The sequence below is a fragment of the Saccopteryx leptura genome, chromosome 7 (assembly GCF_036850995.1).
Source record: "Saccopteryx leptura isolate mSacLep1 chromosome 7, mSacLep1_pri_phased_curated, whole genome shotgun sequence".
NCBI lineage: Eukaryota > Metazoa > Chordata > Mammalia > Chiroptera > Emballonuridae > Saccopteryx > Saccopteryx leptura.
In genome coordinates, this window is record NC_089509.1 from 24,869,327 (window position 1) to 24,896,312 (window position 26,986).

At 38.7% G+C, this 26,986-nt stretch overlaps 1 protein-coding gene across 1 annotated transcript in view; it reads right to left on the reverse strand.

Annotated features, from left to right (window-relative positions):
- The window catches only part of LRP1B (LDL receptor related protein 1B), a 2,108,848-nt gene that overhangs the window by 939,610 nt on the left and 1,142,252 nt on the right, over positions 1-26,986 (reverse strand). Inside the window, exons 8-9 of the mRNA XM_066345498.1 lie at positions 11,509-11,731; positions 7,135-7,306 (exon numbers count right to left, since the gene is read on the reverse strand). Of these exons, the coding sequence (XP_066201595.1) occupies positions 7,135-7,306; positions 11,509-11,731 (395 nt within the window). The remainder of the gene's footprint in view (positions 1-7,134; positions 7,307-11,508; positions 11,732-26,986) is intronic.

Sequence of the window (26,986 nt, forward strand, 5' to 3'; positions counted from 1 at the left end):
CGGAGTTTTGGGTTGGAGACCGGAAGGACAGCTCGAGCTGAGTAAGTATTCACAGAGGATCCTCATTTGGTTTGGTTTTGGGCTCCGGAGCATATAAACCTGAGGTAGTAGGTGGGACGCCGCTGGTAACCTACCCAGGGCTTTCAGAACGGGACGCCGTTTTCTGAAAGGAATTGTTAACTCTAGGAGTTAACTTTGAGAGTGACCGGTCACATTAGAATCTGTTTTGCGCTGTGCTGCGTTTTGTCTGAGCTCAAATGACTGAGTTGAGTGTGAGAGAGACAAGTGTGTTCCTTGTATTAATAGTGTGTGTTGCCTGTATCCTACCCTTTCTCATTATTCCTGAGTCATCTAGGATGGGACAACAGGATTCTGTGCCAGGATCCCTGCTCGAGTGCCTGTTGAAGAATTTTTCTGATTTCCAGAAGAGGGCTCAGGGGTACGGAGGTCCACAGCCAAGTCCAGGTTTCCTCCCGACCTTGAGCCAGCTGGAATAGCTTGCATTTAATGTAGGACGGCCCACAGAGGGCACTTTTGACCTTCCAATTTTGTTTGCTGTCAGAGCCACGGTCTATAGGGCTCCCCACCCAGACCAATACCTGTATATGGATGTGTGGGTAGATACAGCCATTTTGCCTCCTCCTCCAGGAGGCACAGCTATTTTGCCTCTCTGGGAGGCACCGCTGGCACCAGATGCTGGCCCACGGGCACCTCCTCGCCTCATCTATGTGCCTTTTTCCACTAGTGATTTATACAATTGGAAACATCAGAATCCCCCATTTTCCGAGAAACCTCAGGGACTAATATCTCTCCTTGAGACCATTTTTTAGGACCCATCAGCCCACATGGGACGATTATCAGCAGATTTTACAAACCCTCTTCACTTCTGAAGAAAGGGACAGAATAATGAGAGAAGCTGCTAAGGCGGTATTAGGAGAAGAAAGGGAAACTTAGGAGAAGAAAGGGAAACTTAGGAGGGAAGAAGGGAAATAGAAGATGTTCTCCCGTCTCAACCTCCTACCTGGAACCCTAATACCGCTGGGGGAAGGGACGCACTCCTCCAGTATCGCCGGGCTCTGTTGAGGGGGCTCAAGGCAGCAGCTAGAAAGTCAACCAACTTTAGTAAAGTAAGTGAAGTCATCCAGGGAAGAGAGGAATCCCCAGCAGCCTTTCTAGAGAGACTCATAGGGGCTTATAGAGTATATACCCTTCTAGATCCTGAGGCAGAAGAGAACAGGAGACTAGTAAATATAGCCTTTGTGACTCAGGCAGCTTCAGATATTAGGGAAAAGCTTCAGAAGATTGAGGGGTTCGAGGGAGAGAATAGAAGCAAGCTATTAGAGATATCCCAGAAGATGTATGTCAATAGGGATGATCCAAAGGTTGGCAGGGCGAAGGAAATTGCCAAAATTCTGATTGCAGCCACTGCCCAGAAACCTCCTTCCAAAGGGAAAGGGGGACAGCAAAAGGGCCAGGGACGGCAAATAGCAAAAGATCAATGTGCCTATTGTAAAGAGAGTGTCCAAGGTTAAAGACCAACAGCCAAGGGCCAAGACAGGGCCCAGAGGTCTTGCTCCAAACCTTAGACTGATGGGGCCAGGGCTCCATTTCCGCCAGCTCCCAGGAGCCTATGGTCACCTTAACAGTTGAAGGAAAACTAATAGACTTCCTAGTCGACATGGGAGCCACCTACTCAGTCCTAAAGAAACCACAGGGCCAGATGCAGAAGACAACTACTAAGATAAGAGGGGCAATGGACAAAGCAGAAGCCTACCCATGGGCCACCACAAGAATTACTGACTTAGGTCGAGGCACCATCACCCATTCTTTCCTAGTCATTCCAGACTGCCCTTACCCACTGCTTGGAAGGGACTTATTGCAGAAACTTCAGGCCACCATAACCTTCCGACAGGGGGAAAGCCCTATGGGGAACAAAGAGGCAGAGGTCAGCATAGAAGTAATTGTCCTACTGTCTGAAGAACACTTACTTGCCACCATCCTAGAAGGTAAGAAGGCTGAGGAAAGGGTTCCAGAAGCCCTGCATGCCTGGGTACCTGAGGTTTGGGTGGAAACCAACCCCCCAGGTTTGGCTGCTCACCAACCGCCTGTCCTGGTGCAACTGCTTAGCACTGCTAGACCGGTTAAGATCAGGCAGTACCCGGTCCCAGCCCGAGCTAAACAGGGAATCACCCGGCACTTGCAATGCCTGCTGGAGGCAGGCATCCTTCGAAGGTGCCAATCAGACTGGAACACCCCGCTGCTTCCTGTCCAGAAACCGGGGAGCCAAGACTATCGTCCGGTCCAGGACTTGCGGGAGGTGAATGCACAGGTAGAGACTATTCATCCCACGGTGCCCAACCCATATACCTTACTGAGCTCATTGCCTCCAACTCATACCTATTATTCTGCCCTGGATTTAAAGGATGCCTTCTTTTGTATTCCCCTGGCACCTCAGAGCCAAGGGATCTTTGCCTTTGAATAGAATGACCCAGATAATAGACTGGTGGGGCAGTTCACTTGGACCAGACTACCACAAGGGTTTAAGAATTCCCCCACCATTTTTAATGAAGCCCTCAGCAAAGATCTGCAGGCTTTCCGCTTCTCCCATCCGTCAATTGTACTGCTCCAGTATGTGGATGACATCCTCATAGCTGCCAAGGATAAAGGAGAGTGTGAGGAAGCTACCTTGGACCTGCTACAAGATCTCGGGCGAGTGGAGTATCGAGTCTCCGCCAAGAAGGCCGAGATTGTGACGCAAACTGTAAGTTATTTGGGTTATAACTTACAGGGAGGGCAAAGGACATTATCCAGCCAGTGAATTCAGATGGTCTTGCAGATCCCCGAGCCTACTAACAAGAGACAGGTACGAGAATTCCTGGGTGCAGTAGATTACTGCCAATTGTGGATATTAGGCTTTGCAGAACTAGCTGAACCCCTGCATGAACTGACCAGGGGTAAGGAAGAGCAGTTCACATGGGCAGATAAGAAGAAGCAAGCGTTCCAAGCGCTGAAAGAGGCCCTGGCGGCTGCCCCGGCTTTGGCCCTGTCAGATCTGGCCAAACCCTTTCAGCTATTTATAGAAGAAAAGGGAGGGGTAGCCTTAGGAGTACTGAGCCAGGAACTTGGGCTGTAGAAGAGGCCTGTTGCCTATCTGTCCAAGAGACTTGATCCTGGAGCCTCGGGATGGCCAACATGTCTGAGGGCACTTGCTGCCACCTCCATACTAGTCAAGGAGGCTAGTAAATTAACTTTAGGGCAGGACATCAAAGTCATTGAGGAGCACTATGTAGAGCAAGTGCTGCGAGCACCTCCTGACAGGTGGCTATCTAATGTGCGGCTAATGCAGTATCAGGCTCAGCTGCTGAACCCTCCATCTGTTCAGTTCCTCAAAACTGCTGCCCTGAACCCAGCGACTCCACTTTGGTCCACAGTTGCAAACAAATCCTTGACACAGTGACTGGCTCCTGCCCGGAATTAAGGATCAAGTATATGGGAAGGCAGACCTGACCCTCTTTACTGACAGGAGCAGTTTTATTAAGGATGGACAGCAACATGCAGGGGCAGCAGTGGCCATGGAAAATAAGGTCCTGTGGCAGAAAGCACTGCCCGCAGGAACATCTGCACAAAGGGCAGAGCTAATAGGACTAACCCAAGCCTTACAGATAGCAGAGGGAAAAGTTGCCAACATCTATACTGACAGCCGGTATGCATTCGCCACTGCCCATGTCCATGGAGCCATATACAAGGAGAGAGGCTTACGGACAGCAGGGGGAAAGACATTAAAAATCGCAATGAAATTCTTGCCCTCCTAAACGCCATTTGGCTACCTACCAAAGTTGCAATCATCCACTGCAAAGGACACCAGAGAGGGGCAGCCACTAGGCCACAAGAAAGCCTTCTGCCATTGCTGCCTAAGCCAACGCTACCTCCGGATCCTAGTTATTCCCCAGAAGAAGAGCAGGAAGGGATGCAGTTGAAAGGGAAGAAAAATCAGCAGGGAGAGATAGAGCTTCCAGACTCCCGGCTCTATTTACCCCAGGGAATAGTAAGAGAAATAGTAGGAAGTATTCATACTAGTACCCATCTAGGACAAAACAAGCTAGAACAACTTATTAGGAAGTATTATGTAGGGCCCAACATCAGAGATATTGTCCACTCCATTGTCTCGAGGTGCAGCATCTGTGCCAGAGTAAATGCACAGAATAAGAAGCTACCCCCCTTTATGAGGTATTGGGGGAAAGCTCCGGGAGAACTGTGGGAAATAGTATCTACTAGTATTATTAGACACCTCAGGATAGGTGGAAGCATTCCCCACGTGAGGAGAGGCTGCTTCCACAGTCTGCAAAGTCTTATTAAGGGAAATTATACCTAGACATGGCATTCCCCTAGCCCTAGGATCAGACAATGGACCTGCATTCATATCCAGGATATCTCAAGAATTAGCCACGAAGTTAGGTATTAATTAGAAATTGCATTGCATTTATAGGCCTCAAAGTTCAGCACAGGTAGAAAGAATGAACAGGATTCTGAAGGAAACTATAATTAAGCTGAGAGGGGAGACCGGCGAAAACTAGGTTGAGCTCCTCCTCCCTTTCGCCCTTTTTAGAACCAGATGTACCCCCTATCTCAATAAATAGACCCCTTATGAAATCTTACTTGGGCAACCTATGCCCCTTGTACCTCGATTGACCAGAGGGGAACTAGAGATTTCTAATCATAATTTCCTCAAGTCCTTGCAGGCCCTGCTTCAGAGTAGAAAGAAAGGTCATTGAACTGAAAGCCTGCCAGGCTTCCCGGCCCCATCAAGGGATATGTCTGTGCTGTAGAAAGTAGGACATAAGAAGGTTTTACAGGTTACTCAGCAAACTGTTCAAAGACTGTCCAAGAGGCACTTCTAGAAGTACACCACCCAAGGACCGACTCCCACGTAGACGGGTCCACACACCATGATCCTGAGCACCCCCACTATTGCCAAGGTAGAAGGCATACCCGCCTGGGTCCACCGCAGCCGGCTGAAGCTTGCAGTCCCAGCAGAGACACCTTTGTGGACAGCGAAGACTGACCCCGCCAACCCTTGTAAGCTGACCCTGAGAAGGACAGCATGCCCTGCTTCAGCCACAAACCAGAAGTTAACTGGTCCACGCATGGCTAATGCCTAGAGGAACTAACTAAGGACTCTTTTAATCAGGCTTTAGGAAAAGGGAAACTAGGATAAAAAGAAAGTCAACTTAATTGTTACTAAAGGTTAAAGATTTTTAAATCAAGAGTTTTGACTAGAAAGGAATTGTATAGTTTTGATAATAGAAAGTATAAAGTATAAAGGTACTTTTGAAAAGAAAAGGGAAAAGCAAGTTGTTATGAAGGCCAGTTATTTCTGGATAAGAAAGTGCATAAAAGTTGAAGGTTTATGTAAGTTGCAGAAGGTTTGTGCAAGTTGTAAGAAGTTAGTACAAAGAAGAAAAATACAAGGCAGGACACGTTCCTTGTGTATCAGCCCTGCCCATATTGCAGGAAAGTATCAATAGTTTATTATCTTAAAACAGTGTGTGCTTGTGTACTTTTGCAAAGATATTGTACAAATGTGCTGAAAACATTGTAACCTTGTAGGTTTCGCCTATAAATACCCCTCTCCCCCTGAGCTCATCGCTGACCATTGTGAGAGGCGTAGTAGGCTAATCACTAGCCAGTGTATAAGACCCAATTAGCTTATAGCTACAGCTAAAGTAGAAAATTCTCATGAGCCCCAGCCTTATACCATTCTCCCCAATGATGAAGAATCAAGGGTTTGATTTATGCCCAAAAGAGATGGGGGAATGTTAGATTCAGGGAGTACTGGAGCTGCCAAAGAGTGTAACTATTGCAGGAACAGTAAGTGCTGATATGGCTCCTGTGAGGCTGGGAACAAAGAAGGTCAGAGACCCTTATCAGAAGTTTAGGTTTGAAATTCGCCACTAAGCTAAAACCGGCCCCTGTTGCTATACCGGCCCCTGTTGCTATGCTGCGTGTGACCTCCCTAGCCAATAGCTAAACTGCCACATCTGCTTCTGTCTATGCTTGCTCACTTAGGATATATAAGGGCCTGGCTGTAAGCTCCAGACGCGGCTCCCATTTGCAGCTCCTTGTGGGCAAGGTGTCTCCGGACATCTCGGGAGTTCGCCCCTGCACAGGTTAAACTGGCCAATAAAGTAACATCTTAACTCCTGAAAGTCTCCAACATTTGTTCTCGTACCCGGTGGATGCTACACTTCTCTTACTTTTGTTTACCCTGCTCCAGACATATGAGACTGCTTGCTGCTGTTTGAACAATCAGAACAGGCTCTTCCACATGGTCTTTGCACTTCCTCATCTCTACCTGCCTTTCTCCTTCAGTCATTTCAAGTTTTCATTCAACTTTATCTTCTTAATGGGACTTCCTCTGACTATTCAATAACACAATGTAAACTTCCCCCACACCTGACACTCCTTATCTTCCTTATCTTTCTCTAAACATATGTTAATGTTTAGATAAGTCTAAATTAGTGTTAATTTGAAGCCCAAAAAGATGAATATTTTGATAGCAGCTTTTGTATTTTATTCTATATATCATTGAACCTAAATTGTATTCATAAATGAACATCACTAATATGCTACACAAAATCACTACTTTGTGTTTTTAAGGAATACCTAGAAACATTGTAGTCTTCTCATTAGAAATTATTTTTAATAACCATGTGTTAAAAACAATTAAGATGTTACATCAAAAGACCCTAACAATTGCAATAAAACTGAACTGATATTGCATGAAAGTCAACTAATTTGAAATGTCTCCAAAAACAATACCCAAAAAACTTCTTAGCATCTTAGCATCTGGGTTTCTAGTCTACCTGCATGATGATTGAAAGTTCCTTCCTCTGCCTAAATCTAGCTATCATTTCAATTATATGGTTGTAGAAATAATTTGCCAGCAACTGAACAATCTGTCATTCAGATTTGTGAAGGGAGCCCTATTCCAATTTGTCAAGTAGACATGTACACTTTTTGTTAATCAGACTTGGAATTTATGACTCACCCACTTGAACACCATACAAAGACACAAGGACCATATCCCCATTTGATTCACCATTATGAAGGCTATGAAGAAGTCTGGCATCTCACCTATTGGTTGAGTTCTTTTGTGATAGATTTGGATTCCTCGAGCTTTTTCCATTTTAATAAATGAATGCATATCAGTGGCATTAAAACGGTTTATCCTTATGATATTGAAGTTATCAGAAATGGTTGCATATAAATAGTCTTCAAACACAGTTATACCATAAAGTTGTCTGACCTAGAAAGAGGGGCAAAAATAACTATAATTTTTAATTATGCTGCTTTCAACTTGAAAAAAAAAGTGATTGACATTTACTACCATGGACAATTCCATAGTAGAGGAGTCACAGTGTACTGTTGTTTACTTCAAAGAATTCAACATTTTACCAATTTAAAAAGTTTACTCTGAGAATAAAACATTATGCAGTAGTAGATAAAGCAGTAGCAAATGCATGGAAGAAGTTGTATTCATGTTTTAAGAAAACATATTCAGTAGCTACTTTTCAAAAGCCAGCAAAAACCAAACATTAATATGCTTATGGCACTGTTATACAAAATTCGAGATATTTTTATGAGCTGCTTATTCATATAGTTATAGATATGCAGAATCTGCAGAAGTATACTTCTCCTTTTGAAAGAACTGGTGCTACATGAAAATTTGTTTTATAAGTTAAAAGTCCCATTTTTTTTAAATCCCACATTAAATTTAGATTAATACTTGCCTAACATAAAAAATAATAAATAATAAAATTTGGAATAATTGTAAATAAAATGTCAGCATTTTACTCAGAAATTGCATTTTTTCTAAAGCTTATTCATAATAGAAATGGAACTGTTTGCTTGTGAGTACCAATGTTTATTGCTATATATGACACTCTAATAGTGCATATCTCCTTGGCAGAGGTCATGGGAATTGGGAGGAAGAATAGACAATTTCTAACTTGAATTTTATTGGGATGACATTGGTAAACGTAATTATACAGGTTTCAGATGCTCAATTCTACAACACATTTTGGCACACTATATTGTCTGTTCATCCCCTCAAGTCAAGTCTTCTTCCATCACCTTGTACCCCCACTTCCTCCTCCTGTATCGCCTACTCCCTGCAATCAGCACACTGTTGTTTGTGCCGATGAGTTTTTTTGTGTGTGTGTGTGTGTGCTTTTATTGCTTTATCCCTCTACCTCCCTCTTGAAATAATAGAAAGTTTCTAGTAAAGCAGAGAAGGAATGAGTATACTGATTTTTCACATTAAAGGCACATGCTAGACACATTGCCTTTAAGTAGTCCTTGTGTTATACTTAATTGAAAATGATTCTGGTCCACAGTATGGTAGAGATGTCAATTTGCTGTAGAAATTTTGATAAAAAAACATTTGTCACTATATTTTGGCATTGTATTGTACTTTTAGAACAATTTTAGTATAGATTTGTAGTTAACAGAATTTGAGAAAGCTTGCACAGTTTGACTATAAAAATTTCTATAGAATAAAATTACAGAATTTTCTGTTTTCATCAGAAAATCTTGTTAGTTTTGTACTTTAAACAAAATATTTGATTTTTTATCTCTCAAGCATATATGACTCATCATTACTCTTCATAATAATCTCACAGGACACATAATTAGAAGAAGACTGGCTTTTGCACATTGTTTTTGTATCACATCTCATTTATTCATGTTTATGCTAGAAATGAAAGAGTGGAATTAATAGGGGGAATCATTTGATGTTAAAGCCCAAATAATCTTTTTTTATGTTTTATTTCCCAGTAACTTGTGTGCGTATGTGTGTGTGAGCACACATGTATTTACTGGTATCATTTTCAACATAGTTGACATCATATTAATTGAATATATCTATGGCTCAATTTTGACTAGGGAAATCTTTTCTTTTTCCTATATAATAACAAACAAGCTGAACTCTTTCATTACCAATAATTTCATGCATTTTTTCTCAAAATTTGGAGCCATCCATCTAGGAGGGTATGTTTGTGATATACCCACATTACACTGTATGTTACTGACAACCACATCCCAGGAGAGCGGGTATGAGTACAGAGGCGGCAGTTGGTCAGGGTAGAAAACTTGTTCATAATGTAAAGATCAAGTTTACTCATTGCCTCCTGGCCTGCCTTCAGAAGGGTCTGTTCCTCCTGAAGTGAGCTCACTGCTGCCTGCTCCACTAATTACCTTGATAGAGGTGGGAGGAGTTTGGAGTGGTGTATAGACCAGACTGTCTACAGTCTAAATACTTCAACCTATTTATCTGTTGGATTACTTAGTGGCAGACCAACAAAATGCAGGCAATATAATAAAAAAATAAATGAAAACTTAAAAACTTTAGATGTTAAAAAACTGTTTAGCTATGAGGAAAATCATTTGAATTCTTTATCCTTGTTTAAAATTTTAACTATTACAGGTAAAAGAGATGGCCCATCATAATCATTTTAGAGATTAGATTCTAAGGCCTGCTAAAGAAATCAAGGATGTCTGGACTGATGCAGATGAAAAATATCTGGCCTTACTTTTAATGTTAGACATTTTCTTTCTTTGTTAATCATCCCAATTAGTGCATTTGTTTATTTTCCAAGAAAGGAAGACATTTCATTGTCAAAAGCTGACTAGAAAGGAAAAGTAACTTGGCCTTGGCCGGTTGGCTCAGTGGTAGAGCGTCGGCCTGGCAAGCAGGAGTCCTGGGTTTGATTCCTGGCCAGGGCACACAGGAGAAGCGCCCATGTGCTTCTCCACCCCTCCCCCTCTCCTTCCTCTCTGTCTCTCTCTTCCCCTCCCACAGCCAAGGCTCCATTGGAGCAAAGTTGGCCTGGGCACTGAGGATGGCTTTGTGGCCTCTGCCTCAGGCGCTAGAATGGCTCTGGTTGCAACAGAGCAACGCCCCAGATGGGCAGAGCATCCCCCTGCTGGGCGTGCCGGGTGGATCTCGGTTGGGTGCATGTGGGAGTCTGTCTGACTGCCTCCCTGTTTCCAACTTCAGGAACAAAAAAAAAGTTAAAAAAAAAAAGAAAAAAAAAGAAAGGAAAAGTAACTTTAAGGGATAATTAAAGAATATTCTTGCTTTGCATTGCAAAATAAAGCAAATGATTCAATATTTCATTTTCATAGAATAGAATCTCACATGAAATTAGCAGTCAGTGAGGTAAAACTGAAGTTGAAAAAGCGCACTCTTAAATAAGCTTCATTTCCACTTAGCAATTTCTTTTGAGGTATTTACTGTTACTGGAAAAAAATCTTTTATTCAGCAAGAAAAATATTATACAGATTGGAAAATAATTGATCATGTCTATAGTCTTTTAATTCTGTGCAAATTTTGCCCTGGCTGGTTGGCTCAGCGGTAGAGCATCGGCCTGGCGTGCAGGGGACCCGGGTTCAATTCCCGGCCAGGGCACATAGGAGAAGCGCCCATTTGCTTCTCCACCCCCCTTCCTATCTGTCTCTCTCTTCCCCTCCTGCAGCCAAGGCTCCATTGGAGCAAAGTTGGCCCGGGCGCTGGGGATGGCTCCTTGGCCTCTGCCCCAGGAGCTAGAGTGGCTCTGGTCACAGCAGAGCGATGCCCCGGAGGGGCAGAGCATCGCCCCAGGTGGGCGTGCCGGGTGGATCCTGGTCGGGCGCATGCTGGAGTCTGTCTGACTGTCTCTCCCCGTTTCCAGCTTCAGAAAAATACCAAAAAAAAAAAAAAAAAATTCTGTGCAAATTTTGAATTTAGTGAAAATTTAATTTTATTTTATTTTTCAAAAGTTGCACTGAAGTCTTATTTTAGGTACTACTTGAATAACATCAGAAGGCAAAATTTGATTCAACCTAATACTTCTGTAAGCAGGTATTTGCTTTTGTTAGCAAAATATCTCCAATGCTATGTGGGATAAATCATAGTTCAGTTCCTTATAAATTAAATACTTAAATTAGTTTTTCCTAAATATGTTATAAGACTTGTCCTATTCTAATATTTTTGTTTCTTATTAGTAGAGCATTTTTTTGTTTGTTTGGTGCTCTTGTTTTATTTATATATTTACTTTTATTAATTTATTTTAGAGAGAGAGGAAAGGAGAGAGATAGAGAGATCAGCTTATTGGTCCAGTTATTTGTGCACTCATTGGTTGGTTCTTATATGTGCCCTGACTGGTGACCGAGCCTGCTTCCTGTGTATCGGGATGACACTCGAACCACCTGAGCTACTTAGCCAGGACTGTTGTTTGTGTGTGTTTGTGCTTTGTTTTTAACATATGGAAGGAAGAAATAAGCAGCATCTCCAATATACAGAATGCACTGTGAAAAGAACATTCTTTCATATAGAAAATATATCACAATTTTTGTGATACATTGAAGCTTCACTTCGTAAGAAAGTCAACATTGAGATTTTGGGTCTTCTTATTGTAATACCATACATTTTATTACCTTAGTTGCATTTTCTAAGAAAATTATACTTACTTGTCTGCCTTGAATAATAGTGTGCCTGTTTTTTCCTTGATAGTCCACGACTTCCACATAGTCCAAGTAAAGATCTACCCAGTAAACCATTTTGTTGACAAGGTCTAGTGCCAGCGCCGCGGGCTGCTCCGTCTTTGAATCAACTATTCTTGTTCTGTTTACCCCATCCATGTCACATCTCTCCACTTTGGCCACATTCCCGTAGTCAGTAAAGAAAAGTTTTCTGTTGAAAGAAAACTAAGTGTTAAAGTCGAGGAGGGATAAAAGCATATTTAATAGAACCATCTGTAAAAAGCAGAAATCTTCTAATTTATTTCAGTGGTTACATCTGTTAGCTTCCCATAACCATTTCCATATAATATCACTCATAAACAGAGAAATCTGTTAATGAATATTGCAGGGCATAAGGGAGCAGGTTAACCAACAACTGTAAAATTTCCCCAAAACGAATGATTATAGTAGGTTTATTTTTGTATTAGGAGAAATGTTTCTTTAAGCCTCATAGAGCCACACACATACAGCACAGAAGATGCATACAGCCCACTTGGCATAAGCTTCAGAAGTGAGCCTAGTCACCAGGCCAGGGCACGTGAGCCATCAGGCTTTATCTTCAACCTGCTTTTCAAATTGGCTGGTAATGTCCGTCTCCTATAAAAGCTATTATGTGCAGCTCACTGATGCTCTGAGTGGTAGTGAATCACAAACCTGCGATGGAATTAAACAGATGAAAAAGCAAATGTGTTGTTTGTAGCAATGGTAATAAAACATAAATATCCCAGCAGAAGCAATCCCAAATTTTTGCAAATAGTCCCCAAACACAAAAATTCATGGAAAAAAAGTAAGCCATTTCTCCTCGTTTTCTCCTTACATATCCAGAAGGAAAGCCTGAGAAGCAATGCTGACCTCTGAGAAAAACAACAACAAAAACCTTCCAGGAAGCACTAACAGTGTCTGTCAAAGGTTTAAGGACCTTAAGCACTTCAGTGTCTAATATTTGTTTAGTATTCACTGTGTTTAGTAAGCACAAATAAATTTCAATTAACCTGACAATATTTTAACAAGATTACCTACTCATGAGACTAAATTACATTTGTAAATAGAAGACCATTTGCTTTGACTAAATATAATCTCAAGGATAATCTGATTTACAGTGCCTAAGCAACATTAAGATTACCTAGAGTACAGAATATTTGATTTTACCAACTTGGTCAATTAGTTTTTGGTTACTTTTCTCAATATCCTTGCATTATCTAACAGTAGGAGATATCTTTCAAGCTGAAAAGTATTATTTAACTTTAATTTAGCTCTTTCTGCTATGGGAGGCTTTGACTAATTTTTAAACATTAATGCATATAGGTCTGTGATATTGGGAGCTAGACTTTAATATGAGTATATATTTTGCCTAATGTTCTTGAAAGATCAATTTATCACAATAAGTTAATGGTTATTTTTCAAGTGGCATTCCATTCAGGTGAAGAGCTTTCTATTCTACTGAGGAGTAAATAAAGGGACATATGGTGTTATGTTTTACTGTCATATTAAATACTCAAATCTTTGCTTCTGAGCTGCCCATCTCTCTCTTTCTGCTTCCATCTGGCATCTCTTCTTTCTCCACTTGTAAATTAAATTGCTCATAGCTACCTCAAGTCAAGTTGCTAAGGCGTTCCCAATTTCTCTCTCTCTTAATGAAGAATACTGCCTTCTCTCCTGTCACATGAAGCTCTCTTCTTACCCAATACCAAAATACCTTTCCTCTTAAAGTTTGCTCTTTTGACTTGTTCATTTCACACAAATGAAAAATTGACAGTGCAGGTAGCCTGGCTTTGGACATAGAGAGTTGGAAGCTTTGGCACACTATGTATATATATACTGTGATACATATAGATGTACAGAGATAGTGATATGAGGCAGGTGAGTGCAACTATTCACATGGTGTTGAAGAGAAAAGGTGACTGTGGTGCAATAGCGACTACCCTGAAGTCATCTCGAGATGACTTAATTAGACATGACCTCAAAGTAGGAAAGAGAAGAATGCCAAGACAAGAACCACTGAGGCATACTTTTAAAAGAAAAAGAGAAAATAAGTAAAGATCAAAGGTTATGATCAAAGAAATAACACAAAGTCTCATAGAAGTCTCAGAGTGGAAAGTTCCAGGATAAAGGATTGCAGTGGCTGGCTGGGTAAATCACTGCACAAAAAAATAAATAAATAAATAAATAAATAAATAAATAAATAAATAAATAAATAAATAAATAGAAAAGAAAAAATATAGATTAAGAAAATGCATTAAGTTTGGTATTTGTTAAAATACTAGAAATTGTGGTAATTCTATTGAGAATTTTAATTATGGAAAAAATGTTGATCTGATGATAATGAGGAGTTCAGGAAAATGTAATTTTTTTCCCAATATTTTCTGTGATGCTAACCTTCTATTGCAAGAATGACAACACAAGTGATTCTTCTATTTATTCAAGGTCATAATAAAACTGGTTGAATAAGTTTCAACCAATGTATGGAAAAAAAGCATAAATATACAATTATTCAAACTTTTACTATTTTGGGGGTTTTTTTTTGTAACAGAGACAGAGAGAGACAGAGAGATGGACAGATAGGGACAAACAGACTGAAGGGAGAGACATGAGAAGCATCAGTTCTTCATTGTGGCACTTTAGTTGTTTACTGATTGCTTTCTCATATGTGCCTTGACTAGGGGGCTACAGCAGAGTAAGTGACCCATTGCTCAAGCCAGCGATCTTGGGCTCAAGCTGGTGAGCCTTGCTTAAACCAGATGAGCCGCACTCAAGCTGGCGACCTCAGTGTTTTGAAATTGGGTCCTCTGTATCCCAGTTCAACACTCTATTCACTGTGCCACCGCCTGGTAAGCCAAACTTTTACTGTTTTAATGAAAATGTAAAATCAAAAGAACAAGAGGACGTTGGATATTTGAAGTGGCACTGAGCTGCAAGAAACAATCAAGAATCCCGCAGCAGACAGCAGATTAACTAGTGCCCTGTGGAGATGTAAAAGATTTTTACATTAAAATTGAAGCTTTACACCAAATTAAACCTTGCCAGACTTCAAAATATTGACTATGATGAGTTGTGTTCACTTAAATTAAAATGCAAGAAATGGAAGAGTTCTCTCAGAGAACAGCTAAACACTGCAAGCAGTAAATACCTATAGTTACATGATTTGTAGCTATGTCTTTGCTTGCTTTAGAACTGTTTAATTTTATTTTAAAATGTCCTACTACTGTTAGAGAGAAATGCTTCATTCCAAAGGCATTTTCTAATTGTGATATTATAATGAATGGCTGTATTATAATAAATAAACAAAAGCTAAAGTTTTATATCACCTAAACTCTGTATTTCATTTGTGATGAAAGTGTAGTTTCGTTGTTGAAAATTACTCTTTTCTTTCGTATTAATTATTTTTCCAAATTTAAAAAAAGCAAATAGGCTTCTGTGAATCCTATTATCTCATTGATCTTTATAATTACCTGTGAAATAGAAGGGGCAGATTATTTTTATCTCACTAATGAAAAAGGCTCAAAATCCACATGGTAAGTAAGCAAGCCATTGTCAGAGCCACAATACAAATGTTTATTGTCATACCTTTTGTGTTTAACTTACTGTTTTTAGTAATTTCAAACTTAGAGAGAAGTTGTAAGAACAGAAGGAATACCTATACCCTTGCCCTGGATTCACCAGTTGTTTACCTTTTGTCCCTCTGGCTACTTCTAGTATTGTCTGAACCTCTTGACAGTAAATTACAGACACATGACCTTTTACACCTGAATACTTCAGGCTGTATTTCCTAAGTATAAGAACATTCTCTTGTATAACCACAGTATACCTATCAAATCAATAATTTTAATACTGATAAAATACATAGTTTTTATGCAAATTTAACCTGTTGACTAATAATGTTCTATGTAGTAAGATTTCCTGCATTTTTTCCTGATTTAGAATCCAATCTGGCATCACATATTGCATTTAATTGTCTTTTCTCTCTACCCTCCTTTAATCTTACACAGAAAGCTGTTCTGTTTTTCATGATGTTACCATTTCTAACGGGTAAATATGAGTTGTTTTGAAGAATATTCCTATTTTAAATTTTCCTGATATTTTTTTATAATCAGATGATATCTTTTTAACTCGAATACAATGGTATTATATTTTATTGTTACTGCTTCTGGGCTTAAAAACCATGAATAAATCTATGTTCTACATCAGAAATTCCATAAAATAAAACACAGATGGTAGTTTGGAATCTCATTTATTCAGCGTTTTTGGAACATTTAACTCTGTTAACTTCCAGTGTTCTCAGCCAACTGTTCGGCATCTCCTATCCCCAGGAAACAAGTGCATTATGCTGAGGCTAGAAGAGCAGGGACCCTGTGTAGCACTCTGCCTGCGGATGGCAGACCATTCCCGAATCCACTTGATGCCACTTTCCCTCGGGATTGAATATTGACATTACTTTTCTCCCTGTTATTTTCTGTGGTATCAATTCTCTTTTATTCTACAACATCAGGGAAAAATTAAATTAAGTTTGCTATTCTCTTGTTGTTATTCACTTATATTTTGAATGCCATTCTATTGATTTTCCATTAATAAAAAAATAAAGTTAAACTATTTTCTAACTATTGTTTCTACTTTAAGATATGTTTAACTTTAAGGTCATAAAGATGAGAAACATTTCTTTAAAACTTAAAATTCTGCATTCAATTCATTAACCTTATAATTCAGCATCTGTAGTAAATAGAATTTTTATCATTTTGGCTTCTTTATTTCATCAGATTTGAGAAATTGGTTTTTATCTGACACTTTTGTTGATTACGTAAGTAGCTCTCTTTTACTATAGATATGTCAGATTTATAAAGTTGAAGATAGTAAGAAACTTCAAGTATTGTAGGCAAAGTTGCCTGACATCAATCAATGTTGCAAAGGGAGCATTCACAGACAGTGATAGAGAACTGTGCTTACAGAGTTATGCCTCCAATCATCCCAACCCTTTAAAGCAAACCAACTGTTACACATACTGACATCTTAAAATGTGTATCCTTTTGCACCTGGTAAAAATAAAATTTACTTCTGCTAGAGATATTTGTTGTAAATGATGTACTTTTTGTACTTCTATACATTGTTCAAAAAGGACAAAGGAAAATTTAAACACATCAGAGTCCAGTCCACATCCTTTTGTGTGTGTGTGTTAGTGTGTGTGTGTGTGTGTGTGTGTGTGTGTGTGTGTGTGTGTGTGGTGTGTGTGACAAAGAGATAGAGAGAGGGACAGATAGGGACAGACAGACAGGAAGGGAGAGAGATGAGAAGCAACAGCTCTTTATTTTGGTTCCTTAGTTGTTCATTGATTGCTTTCTCACATGTGCCTTGACAAAAGAGCTACCGCAGAGCAAGTGACCTATTGCTTAAGCCAGCAAACTTGGGCTCAAGCCAGTGACCTTTGGGCTCAACTCAGCGACCACGGGGTCATGTGTATGATCCCACGCTTAAACTAGTAAGCCCACGTTCAAGCTGTTGAGCCCATGTTCAGGTCTGCGACCTCAGGGTTTTAAACCTGGGTCCTCTGGGTCCCATTCCAATGCTCTATCCACTGTGCCACTGCTTGATCACGCCAGTCCACATCCTTTAACTTCATAGTTAACCCTGGTTTTGTGTCCCCATTTGTAGCCCTAATGTTTTGGTTATAATTTAATGATAGAATTTAGAAATTTTGAGAGTTCTCACAATGAAATCACCTACCATTCACTTTTACTGTATAAAATTTGGTTACATAACAAGCTTTTGGTAAGGAAGTAGATGAGAGAAGAGTGAGACATAAAACTAAGGGGTCATAGGCCCTGGCCAGTTGGCTTAGTTGTAGAGCATCGCCCCAGCATGTGGAAGTCTCAGGTTCAATTCCAAGCCAGGGTCATAGGAGAGGCATGCATCTGCTTCTCCACCCTTTCCCCCTCTCCTTTTTCTCCATTTCTCTCTTCTCTTCCCGCAGCCAAGGCTCCATTGGAGCAAAGTTGGCCCAGGCACTGAGGATAGCTCCATGGCCTCCACCTCAGGTACTAGAATGGCTCTGGTTGCAGTGGGCTATGCCCCAGATGGGCAGAGCATCACCCCCTAGTGGGCATGCTGGGTGGATCCCAGTTGGGTGCATGCAGGAGTCTGTCTGTCTGCCTCCCCGCTTCTCATGTCAGAAAAATACTAAACAAACAAACAAACAAAAAACAAACAAACTAGGGGGTCATATATTGTCAGATTTTTTTTTTTTTTAATTTGAGTGAGAGAGAGACAGGCAGGCAGGAAAGAAGAGAGAAGCATCCGTTTTTTGCTGCAGCACCTTAGTTGTTCATTGATTGTTTTCTCATATGTGCCTTGATAAGGGGGCTCCAGCTGAGCCAGTGACCTTGGGCTTCAAGCCAGCCACTTCTGGGCTCAAGATAGTGACCACAGGGTCATATCTATCGTCGTACTCTCAAGCCAACCACCCTGTGCTCAGGCTAGCGAGGTGCACTCAAGCCGTTGACTTCAGAGTTTCGAACCTTTGTCCTCCGCATCCCAGGCCAACACTCTATCTACTGTGCCACCACCCTGTCAGGAATTGCCAGATTTTTTAAATTACTGTTTTGATTAAGGCTTAGGAAATTCTCTGTATTTATTAATCATATGATAACATAGATAACTGTATATTTTTACATTTCAGGAAAATGTTTTTTCCTGAGCAAGGATTATGTTAGAAGTTCACTTTTTAGTCTTACTTATAAAATAAATGTGTTATCCAAATAACATTAACAGTAATAAAACCAATTTTTTTCTTCCATTGTATATTTAAGAATTAAACAAGAAAGCAACTTCTCAAATTATATACATTAAGTATATTAAAATAAAGTAAAAATATTAAATATTTAACATTTCAACTCTAAAATGCAAATGCAAATCTGAAAGAGTAATGAATCTCTGGAGTAAGAGGTTTAAATTCAAATTCTATTAGCCCCTGCTACTTAAGGGATGTGAATAATAAGCAACCAAATTATTTTCTCTGTCTAGTCAAGAATATTCAAGAAAGTTAATTACCAATTTTTACTTATTTGGGTTTTTCATTTTCATTATTAGAAAAACCTTTCTTGAACTTAGTTTTCAGTTCGTACATAAACACACAGAAAGTAAACTTCACGTACAGACTCCAAATCTCAGCCAGATACTTTATATTCTGGAATCATTCCCACTAATGATTTTACATGTATTAGATATGTCAGCCATGTGGCTGACTCAGTCAACACCCATAGTTACCGAGACCTGTCCCACTAGTTATTGTCCCTGAGAGGGGCAGCCTTATGTGTGAATATCATCCCTCTCCTTTCTGTTTAGAGATAATTATATCAAGGGGAATATGTGATACAAATGAAACCAAATCATAGGCTGAAGTGAATCACTAGTATACTTTCTCTAAAAAATCAAACTCAAGAAGTGTGGAGCTCATGCAGTGGGCAGTTGTGCTATCATGGTGAAGATGAGCAGGCAGGTGGGAGTGCTGCTGAGAGAGAAGGAACACGGGAACACAGTGTAGGGCTTGGCTCAGGAACCAGAAGACAGGAAAATGGAAAGAAAAGTAACACGGAGTCCTTGAGTGAGGAATTACCCAGGCCCCAGCGAATCTCTCTTTACTTCCCATCCTTAGTTATATGAACACATGAGATCTTCCATATCCTCTTGGGATATCTCTTTACATGTGAGTAGCTTCAGTAGTTTTGCAATACCAGAGAGCTAAAGGGTCCTGAGTGAACCATTACATTGTATAATGTTCCATTTTAAGATTCAGAAAATTCTTATTGTGAGGATTTTAAACAATCAAAAATTATACTATACTGCTCATAAAAATTAGGGGATATTTCAAAAATAAATATGAAGCAATAAAATATACCTTAATTTTTGTGAGTAATATACTTTAGAAATATTTTATATAGAAATGTTAACTCTAAATAAAGCAATCCTTTAAAAATTTTAACATGTAACCATCTTGGCATTGGGTCACATTATGAATAGAAACCATCTGAAATGTTTTTACAGTCTCCCACGAAAACACAAAGAAAAAGGGTATTAATAATGAACACCAATTTTTAAAAAAATCACCTCTCTTTATTCCTTCTAAATTCAATGTATTATTCAAGCCACAGATTTCAAAATTCCTTCCTTAATCCAAGGTGGGTAAACTCTCTCACAACCTCAAATACAGTTTCTTTCAATCTCCACCTAACCCGAACACTGACTCTAACTCATTCTTAAATTTTTTTTTATTGATTTGAGAGAAAGAGAAAGACAGAGAGAGAAAGCCATCAACTTGTTGTTTCTCTTAGTTGTGCATTCATTGGTTGCTTCTCCTATGTGTCCTGACCTGAGAAGGAATCAAACCTCAAACCTCAGCTCACCAGGATGAAGCTCTATCCACTGAACCATCTGGTCAAGATCTCATTTTATTTTATTCAAGTTAGTCTCTTAGGCTTTTCTTTTTCTATGTTTTTAATTTTCCATATTCTGATTGGCCTAAAGTTAACTTAAAAAAGTAATAAACCTTCCATTGTAAAAGAGGAGTGATAAAATCAAAGAGAAATAGAAAGATTTGCACATTATTATAACTTTTACTTTTTATCTTTATCAGACAGATATTTCACCAATGTTTAACACAGATTAAACACACAGTGGAAATAAATATAAAATCATCTTTTCCTGAATCACTGTTGTCTAAGGGTGGAGGCATTGTTACTTTTAGCAAGAAAAAGGCTGGTTCACCTTGCTGTGCTTATGATCCATCACCACTTCCCGTATTCTCCAAGGAAAGAACCACTTGATTTCCATTCACTAGCTCATTCCTACTGCCAATGGCCACTCTTAACTGCAACTGCCAAATCTAACCACCTGAAAGGTAAAGACACACTTGGCCTATCATTTCAATTACCTGGCAGCCCTTATTCAAGCTGTAATTGAAATCTTACAATCACATCTTTATTTAAGACAAAATCTTTGAACATTCTCACCTTTTTTATATAGGTCTCTGCTCAAAGTGCAGTGCAACCTCACATTCTGTCCACTCATACACCAACTCCCTCTTTACCCAAACTTTTCTGAATGGCCCTCTGAAAATCCTACTCCATGATCACAACCTCTCCAATATCCTAAGACTATACTTTGAATATTTCTTCCAACATTTTGCCTTTACTGATACTTGGCAAATTCTGAGGTCATCCTTTCTCAGTGGTCACTGAAAATGTGGACTCTTGACTAGGACCACAGGGGTAGATGTAAATCAGTGGCCTCCTCGATACGAATTTCAGAGTATTATTTTCCTCTTACCTTTTAACATCTTCTACTTTTTGAGGGTCTCAGCAACAGGCTGTATCACTAACAGCACCCATCCTCAAAGAATCATCTACCAACATTTTGACACTTAGTTCTCATTTTTATTTAAGATTCAGCATCTAACTTTTTCTCTTGCTAACCATTCCAAACCAGGAAAGTCAGTAATTCTAATATCCACAGGATAATGGATCCACAACTATTTCCCTTGTTTTCTGACCTCCTCACTGCCTATGGTCTTTTATTTCCAGTATACTTCAACCACAAATTTCTATGTTTGGAAATTATGCAGTAGTATAATCTCCTAGTTTGATAGAGAACCCAGTTTGGTAGTTATGCATTTGTACATGTGTAGAGAACAGAGATTCAAAAAATATTTTGGAGTATGAATCAACAGAATTTGATAGTTAATTAAGTGGGGATAAGGGTGAGTGGAGAGCAATATTTTATTATAACTTTCATAAAATATATTTCCTGAATATATTGTGCCTTCAGGTTTTTCTCAGGAAGTCTACCTGTCTTCTGAGATCTCAAGCTGTCATTCTATTTAGTACAAAAAAATAGATTTTACAGTATGGCATATTGTTTTTTATAACCAAGGGCAATGCTATCTTAGAACTATTTCAGGGGTCAGCTTGCAGGCATCATACTCAAAAATTCACGCTCAAAACAATTGACTCATGTGGAAGAATAGAATATTTGCAGTAATATATTAGATGTCAAAAAGTTGCTTATTGAGATATGCAGAGATATATAACCTAATTTATGCACTTAAGGAAGTTCTATTAATTTTAAAGACTTATTATTATTATTATTATTATTATTATTATTATTCTGAGCTGAAATAAAAATAATGGCAGTCTCAGAAGCAACTAAGGTAAGTACCCATGAAGTTGTAGACTGCTGAACAAATCTGGTTTACTGCTATGCTAATTACTAGTTAGCTGAACTATCAATATCTCTTCTAAATTCTTACTAAGTGGAGGGGGGAAAAACAGTGGGCAGAAAAGAGAAACCTTAACTACAGCATAGTTTTCTTTTATATTATTATGTATTGTTTATACTTGTATGCACATCTCAGTTTGCTTTTGGAACAGAATGTGCAATAATAGTGCAATGATGATAAAATAATATGGTTACATAGATAAATCACACTATAAAAAATTTTCTCTGTTTGATGTTTACGTTCCTAGCTGTGAAAGGCAGATCTACTTAGAAAAAAATAAGTCAAAAGTCCTATAAAGCAATAAAAGGCACCAAATATGTAAAGAAGTAAAAATTCCATTATTTGCTTATGACATTCTATACATAGAAAACCCTAAAGTCTCAGTCAAAAAACGACTGGACCTGATAAATGAATTCAGCAAGATGGCAGGATATAAAATTAATATTCAGAAATCAGAGTCATTTTTATACACCAACAATGAACTGTCTGAAAGAGAAATTAAGAAAACAATCCCCTTCACTATTACAACAACAACAAAGAAAGTACCTACGAGTAAATTTAACCAAGGAGATTAAAGACTTATACTCAGAAAATTATAAAACATTGATAAAAGAAATCAAGAAAAATACAAACAAGTCGAAGCATATACTGTGTTCATGGAGAGGAAGAATAAACATCATTAAAATGTCTATATTACCCAAAGCAAATTATAAATTCAATGCAATTCCTATTAAAATATCAATGACATACTTCAAAGATATAGGACAAATAATCCAAAAATTTATATGGAACCAAAAAAGAACACAAATAGCTTCAGCAATCTTGAAAAAGAAGAATAAAGTGGGTAGTATCACACTTCCTGATATCAAGTTATACTGCAAGTCCATTTTACAGAAAACAACTTGGTACTGGCATAAGAACAGGCACATATATCAATGGAACAGAATAGACAATCCAGAAATAAACCCACACCTTTATGGTCAACTGATATTTGACAAAGGAGGTAAGAGCATACAATGGAGTAAAGACAGCCTCTTCAACAAATGGTGTTGGGAAAATTGGACAGCTACCTGCAAAAAATGAAACTAGACCACCAATTTACACCATTCACAAAAATAAACTCAAAATGGATAAAAGACTTAAATGTAAGTCGTGAAGCCATAATCATCTTGGAAGAAAACATAGGCAGTAAGCTCTCTGACATCTCTCGCAGCAATAGATTTGCTAATTTATCTCCACAGGCAAGTGAAATAAAGGACAGGATGAACAGATAGGACTATATCGAACTAAAAAGCTTTTGCACAGCTAAAGACAATATGAACAAAATAAGAAGACAAACCACACAATGGGAGAACATATTCACCAATATGTCTGATAAAGGGTTAATAACCAAAATTTATAAAGAACTTGTAAAATTCAACACTAGGAAGATAAAAAATCCAATCAAAAATGGGCAAAAAAAAAAAATGAATAGACACTTCTCCAAAGAGGACATACAAATGGCCAATAGGCATATGAAAAAATGTTTAACATCACTAATCATTAGAGAAATGCAAATTAAAACCACATTGAGATATCACCTCACACCAGTCAGAATGGCGCTCATCAACAAAACAACACAGAATGAGTGCTGGCGAGGATGTGGAGAAAACGGAATCCTCCTGCACTGCTGGTGGGAATGAAGACTGGTGCAGCTGCTGTGGAAAACATTCAATTATCTCCACAGAAAGCATTCATTTGTTGTTTAATTCAAAAATTAAAAATGAAACTGCCTTTTGACCTAGTCATCCCACTTTTAAGAATATATCCTAAGAATACAGTATATCACTGATTCAAAAGAAGAAATGCACCCCATGTTTATTGCAGCATTGTTTACAATAGCAAAGATCTGGAAACACCCCAAGTGTCCGTCAGTGGACGAGTGGATTAAAAAGTTGTGGTATATGTATACCATGGGGCCATGAGAAAGAGGGAAATCTTACCTTTTGCAACAACATAGATGGACCTAGAAACTATTATGTTAAGTGAAATAAGCCAGGCAGAGAAAGAAAAATATCATGTGATCTCACTTTTTTGAGGAATCCAATGAACAATGTGAACTGAGGAACGGAATAGAGACAGAGGCAGGATCAAAGGAACCAGAGGGAAAGCAGCGGACAGAGAGAAAGCAGATGAGAGGATGGGATCAGAGAAGGGAAAGAGATTGGTGAAATTATATATACATAACACAGTGTTATAGAGAGCAGGACAGCAAATCCTGGAGGGAAGGGGGAAGGCGTCGGAGGGAGCGAGGAAGGAGGATGTCAAGGAGAACACGGGGGTGGGGGAGAGATATATTCAAAGGGACACTTGAATCTATGTAAACACAAAAAATTAAAAGCAATAAAATAAAAGACTGTATATCTAATTATGCTCTAAAAACCTGTAATCTGAGTTTGTTCTTCCCTATTTCCTTCCTCCCTCCTCTCTTTTAATCACCAGTTATGGGCAGCTTTTTAAAGATAGATTTCTTTATTTCAGTGAGAAACCATGCTCATTTGAGTATAATCATTAAAATTAACTGATTAAAGTTACAGCACCAATATCAGATAATTTTATGAAGTATCTGCAAAACTTTTTGTGAAAGATGACATGACTTATTTAAGATATTCTACTTACACTGTTTAGAATTCAGCATGAAATTCTAAGCAATTTGAAAGCAATGGTTGTGATTTTTATGGAATAATCATACAGTTGGTTAGATATAAATCACTTCCATTTTTAAATACCTGCTCAATTATCATTATGTCCAAATTTTCAACTTAAAATATCTAATATTTATCCAGTGCAAAAGTAAAAGCATGACAGACATAGATTATATTAATATACCCAATATGCTAATCAAAGCTCACCCTTTTGGAAACATGGTCAGCTCACATTTAGGATATAAAACTCTTGAAAATCAAATGGAGTGGGCACACCGAAATTGATCACGAAGTCAAAAATAGATGAAATGAGAACAGAAATTTGGGAATTCCAGTATCTCTCTCCCTTCCAGACATTTGCGTTTCGTACCTTTCTCTGCAGAGCAGTGCTTTAGTGCTTGCTCTGAAATTTCAGACTCTGCTATCTGATATTTCTAGCTTTGGGTAGTTAAAAATCTTCCTGCTTTTCTTCCTTCCTTCCTTCCTTCCTTCCTTCCTTCCTTCCTTCCTTCCTTCCTTCCTTCCTTCCTTCCTTCCTTCCTTCCTTCCTTCCTTCCTTCCTTCCTTCCTTCCTTCCTTCCTTCCTTCCTTCCTTCCTTCCTTCCTTCCTTCCTTCCTTCCTTCCTTCCTTCCTTCCTTCCTTCCTTCCTTCCTTCCTTCCTTCCTTCCTTCCTTCCTTCCTTCCTTCCTTCCTTCTTTCTTTCTTTCTTTCTTTCTTTCTTTCTTTTTTTTCTTTTTTTTCTTTTTCTTTCTTTGACCCAAGATCAAACTGGAAACCTCTGCAGTGATGACGCTCCAAGTAAGATTTTCATAATTGAGCTATCCAGTCAGAGCTTAATTTTTTTATTTATTGATTGATTTTTAGAGAGACAGAGAAGGGAGAGAGAAGGGAGGAGAAAGTGAAGCATTCATTTGTTCTTTCATTCAGTTGTGCATTCATTAGTTGCTTCCTATGTGTGCCCTGACCAGGAATCGAGCTCACAACCTTGTCATTTTGGGACACACTCTGACTGAGCTTACCAGCCAGGGCCTTGATTTTGTTTCTTAATGGCTGCTCTGTTTTCTCCAGATGTTTTATTTCATTGTTGAGATTACAGCCTTGTGACCTGCCTCCAGCTCTTTAGTATTATTTTGGTTTAATAACATAAATGTCCTGTCTTAAAATTAAGAATATGTTGGATCTGATTAGTTTTGATATTGCAATTCAGAACCACTTTATGATCAAAACTGATAACATATGCAAAAGTAGTATGAACTTTAGAGATAATTCTTCATTTATTCTTTAATTTAACAAATACTTACTAAGCATCCATTTTACCAAACACTGTATAAGCCAGGCTTGCATTATTGAAAGGCTTGATATAAGATGATACATACAAAACACAGATTTACCTGAGTTTTAATTTAATTCTGATTTCAAGTATATTTGATTCTGAAGAAGTTACTTAACTTCTAAGTTCAGCTTCTTCAGTAGCACAGTTAGAAAAATAATGACCAAGTATAAATGCATTTTACAGCCCTAGCTGGTGGCTCAACAGTAGAACATTGGCCACATGTGGAAGTTCCAGGTTTAATTTGTGGTCAGGACACACAGGAGAAGCGCCCATCTGCTTCTAGACCCCTCCCATCATCACCTTTTCTCTCTGCCTATCTCCCCCCTTCCACAGCTATGGCTCATTAGAGCAAAGTGGCCCCAGGAGCTGAGGATGGCCTCAAGTTTTGCCTCAAGTGCTAAAACAGTGTGGTTGCTGAGCAATGGAGCAATGGCCCCAAATGGGCAGAGCATCACTCAATAAGGGTCTTTCTTGCCAGGTGCATCCCAGTCAGGGTGCATGTGGGAGTCAGTCTCTCTGCCTACCTATCACTCACTTAATAAAAAAATAATAATAATAATAACTAAAGAAAAGAATGTATTTTACTGAACTGAGATATAGAGTTTAGTATGTAGAAGATATTTAACATGAACTTATTTCACTCTTCATCTTTTCCACACTTTTTATTTCATGTGATGCTCTGGTTCCTTTTAGCTGCGTATATTTTTGTTTTGTTTTTTTAGGGGGTGACGATAGGAAATAGAAGCCATTTCATATACATGAGATTAAGTTAAAAGGTCATGTTGCTAGAAGAATAAGTGCTTGCTAAAAGGATTCTGACTTAGGGGCTGGGGAGTAGATATACCTGGTAAGCTACACTTTCAAACTAAATAAACTAATAAACTTTATAATAATTTAAAAAATTGAGCCCAGCAGAAAAAGAGAGGTGCAGCTAAGAGCAGAGAATAGCTTCACTGAAGAAATGCTTTCTGAGTCCCAGCAACAAGCAAGCACATTGAAGGTGAAAAAGTAGAAGAGCCATCATCTTGCCATCGAAGTCTTCATAATCTCTCATAGCTTTACTAGAAGCTAGCAATGAATTAAATACATAGAAATCTCTTTTGGAAAAAAAGTATTTTTTTAAATATAAAGCCATCGTTAAATAAAATATA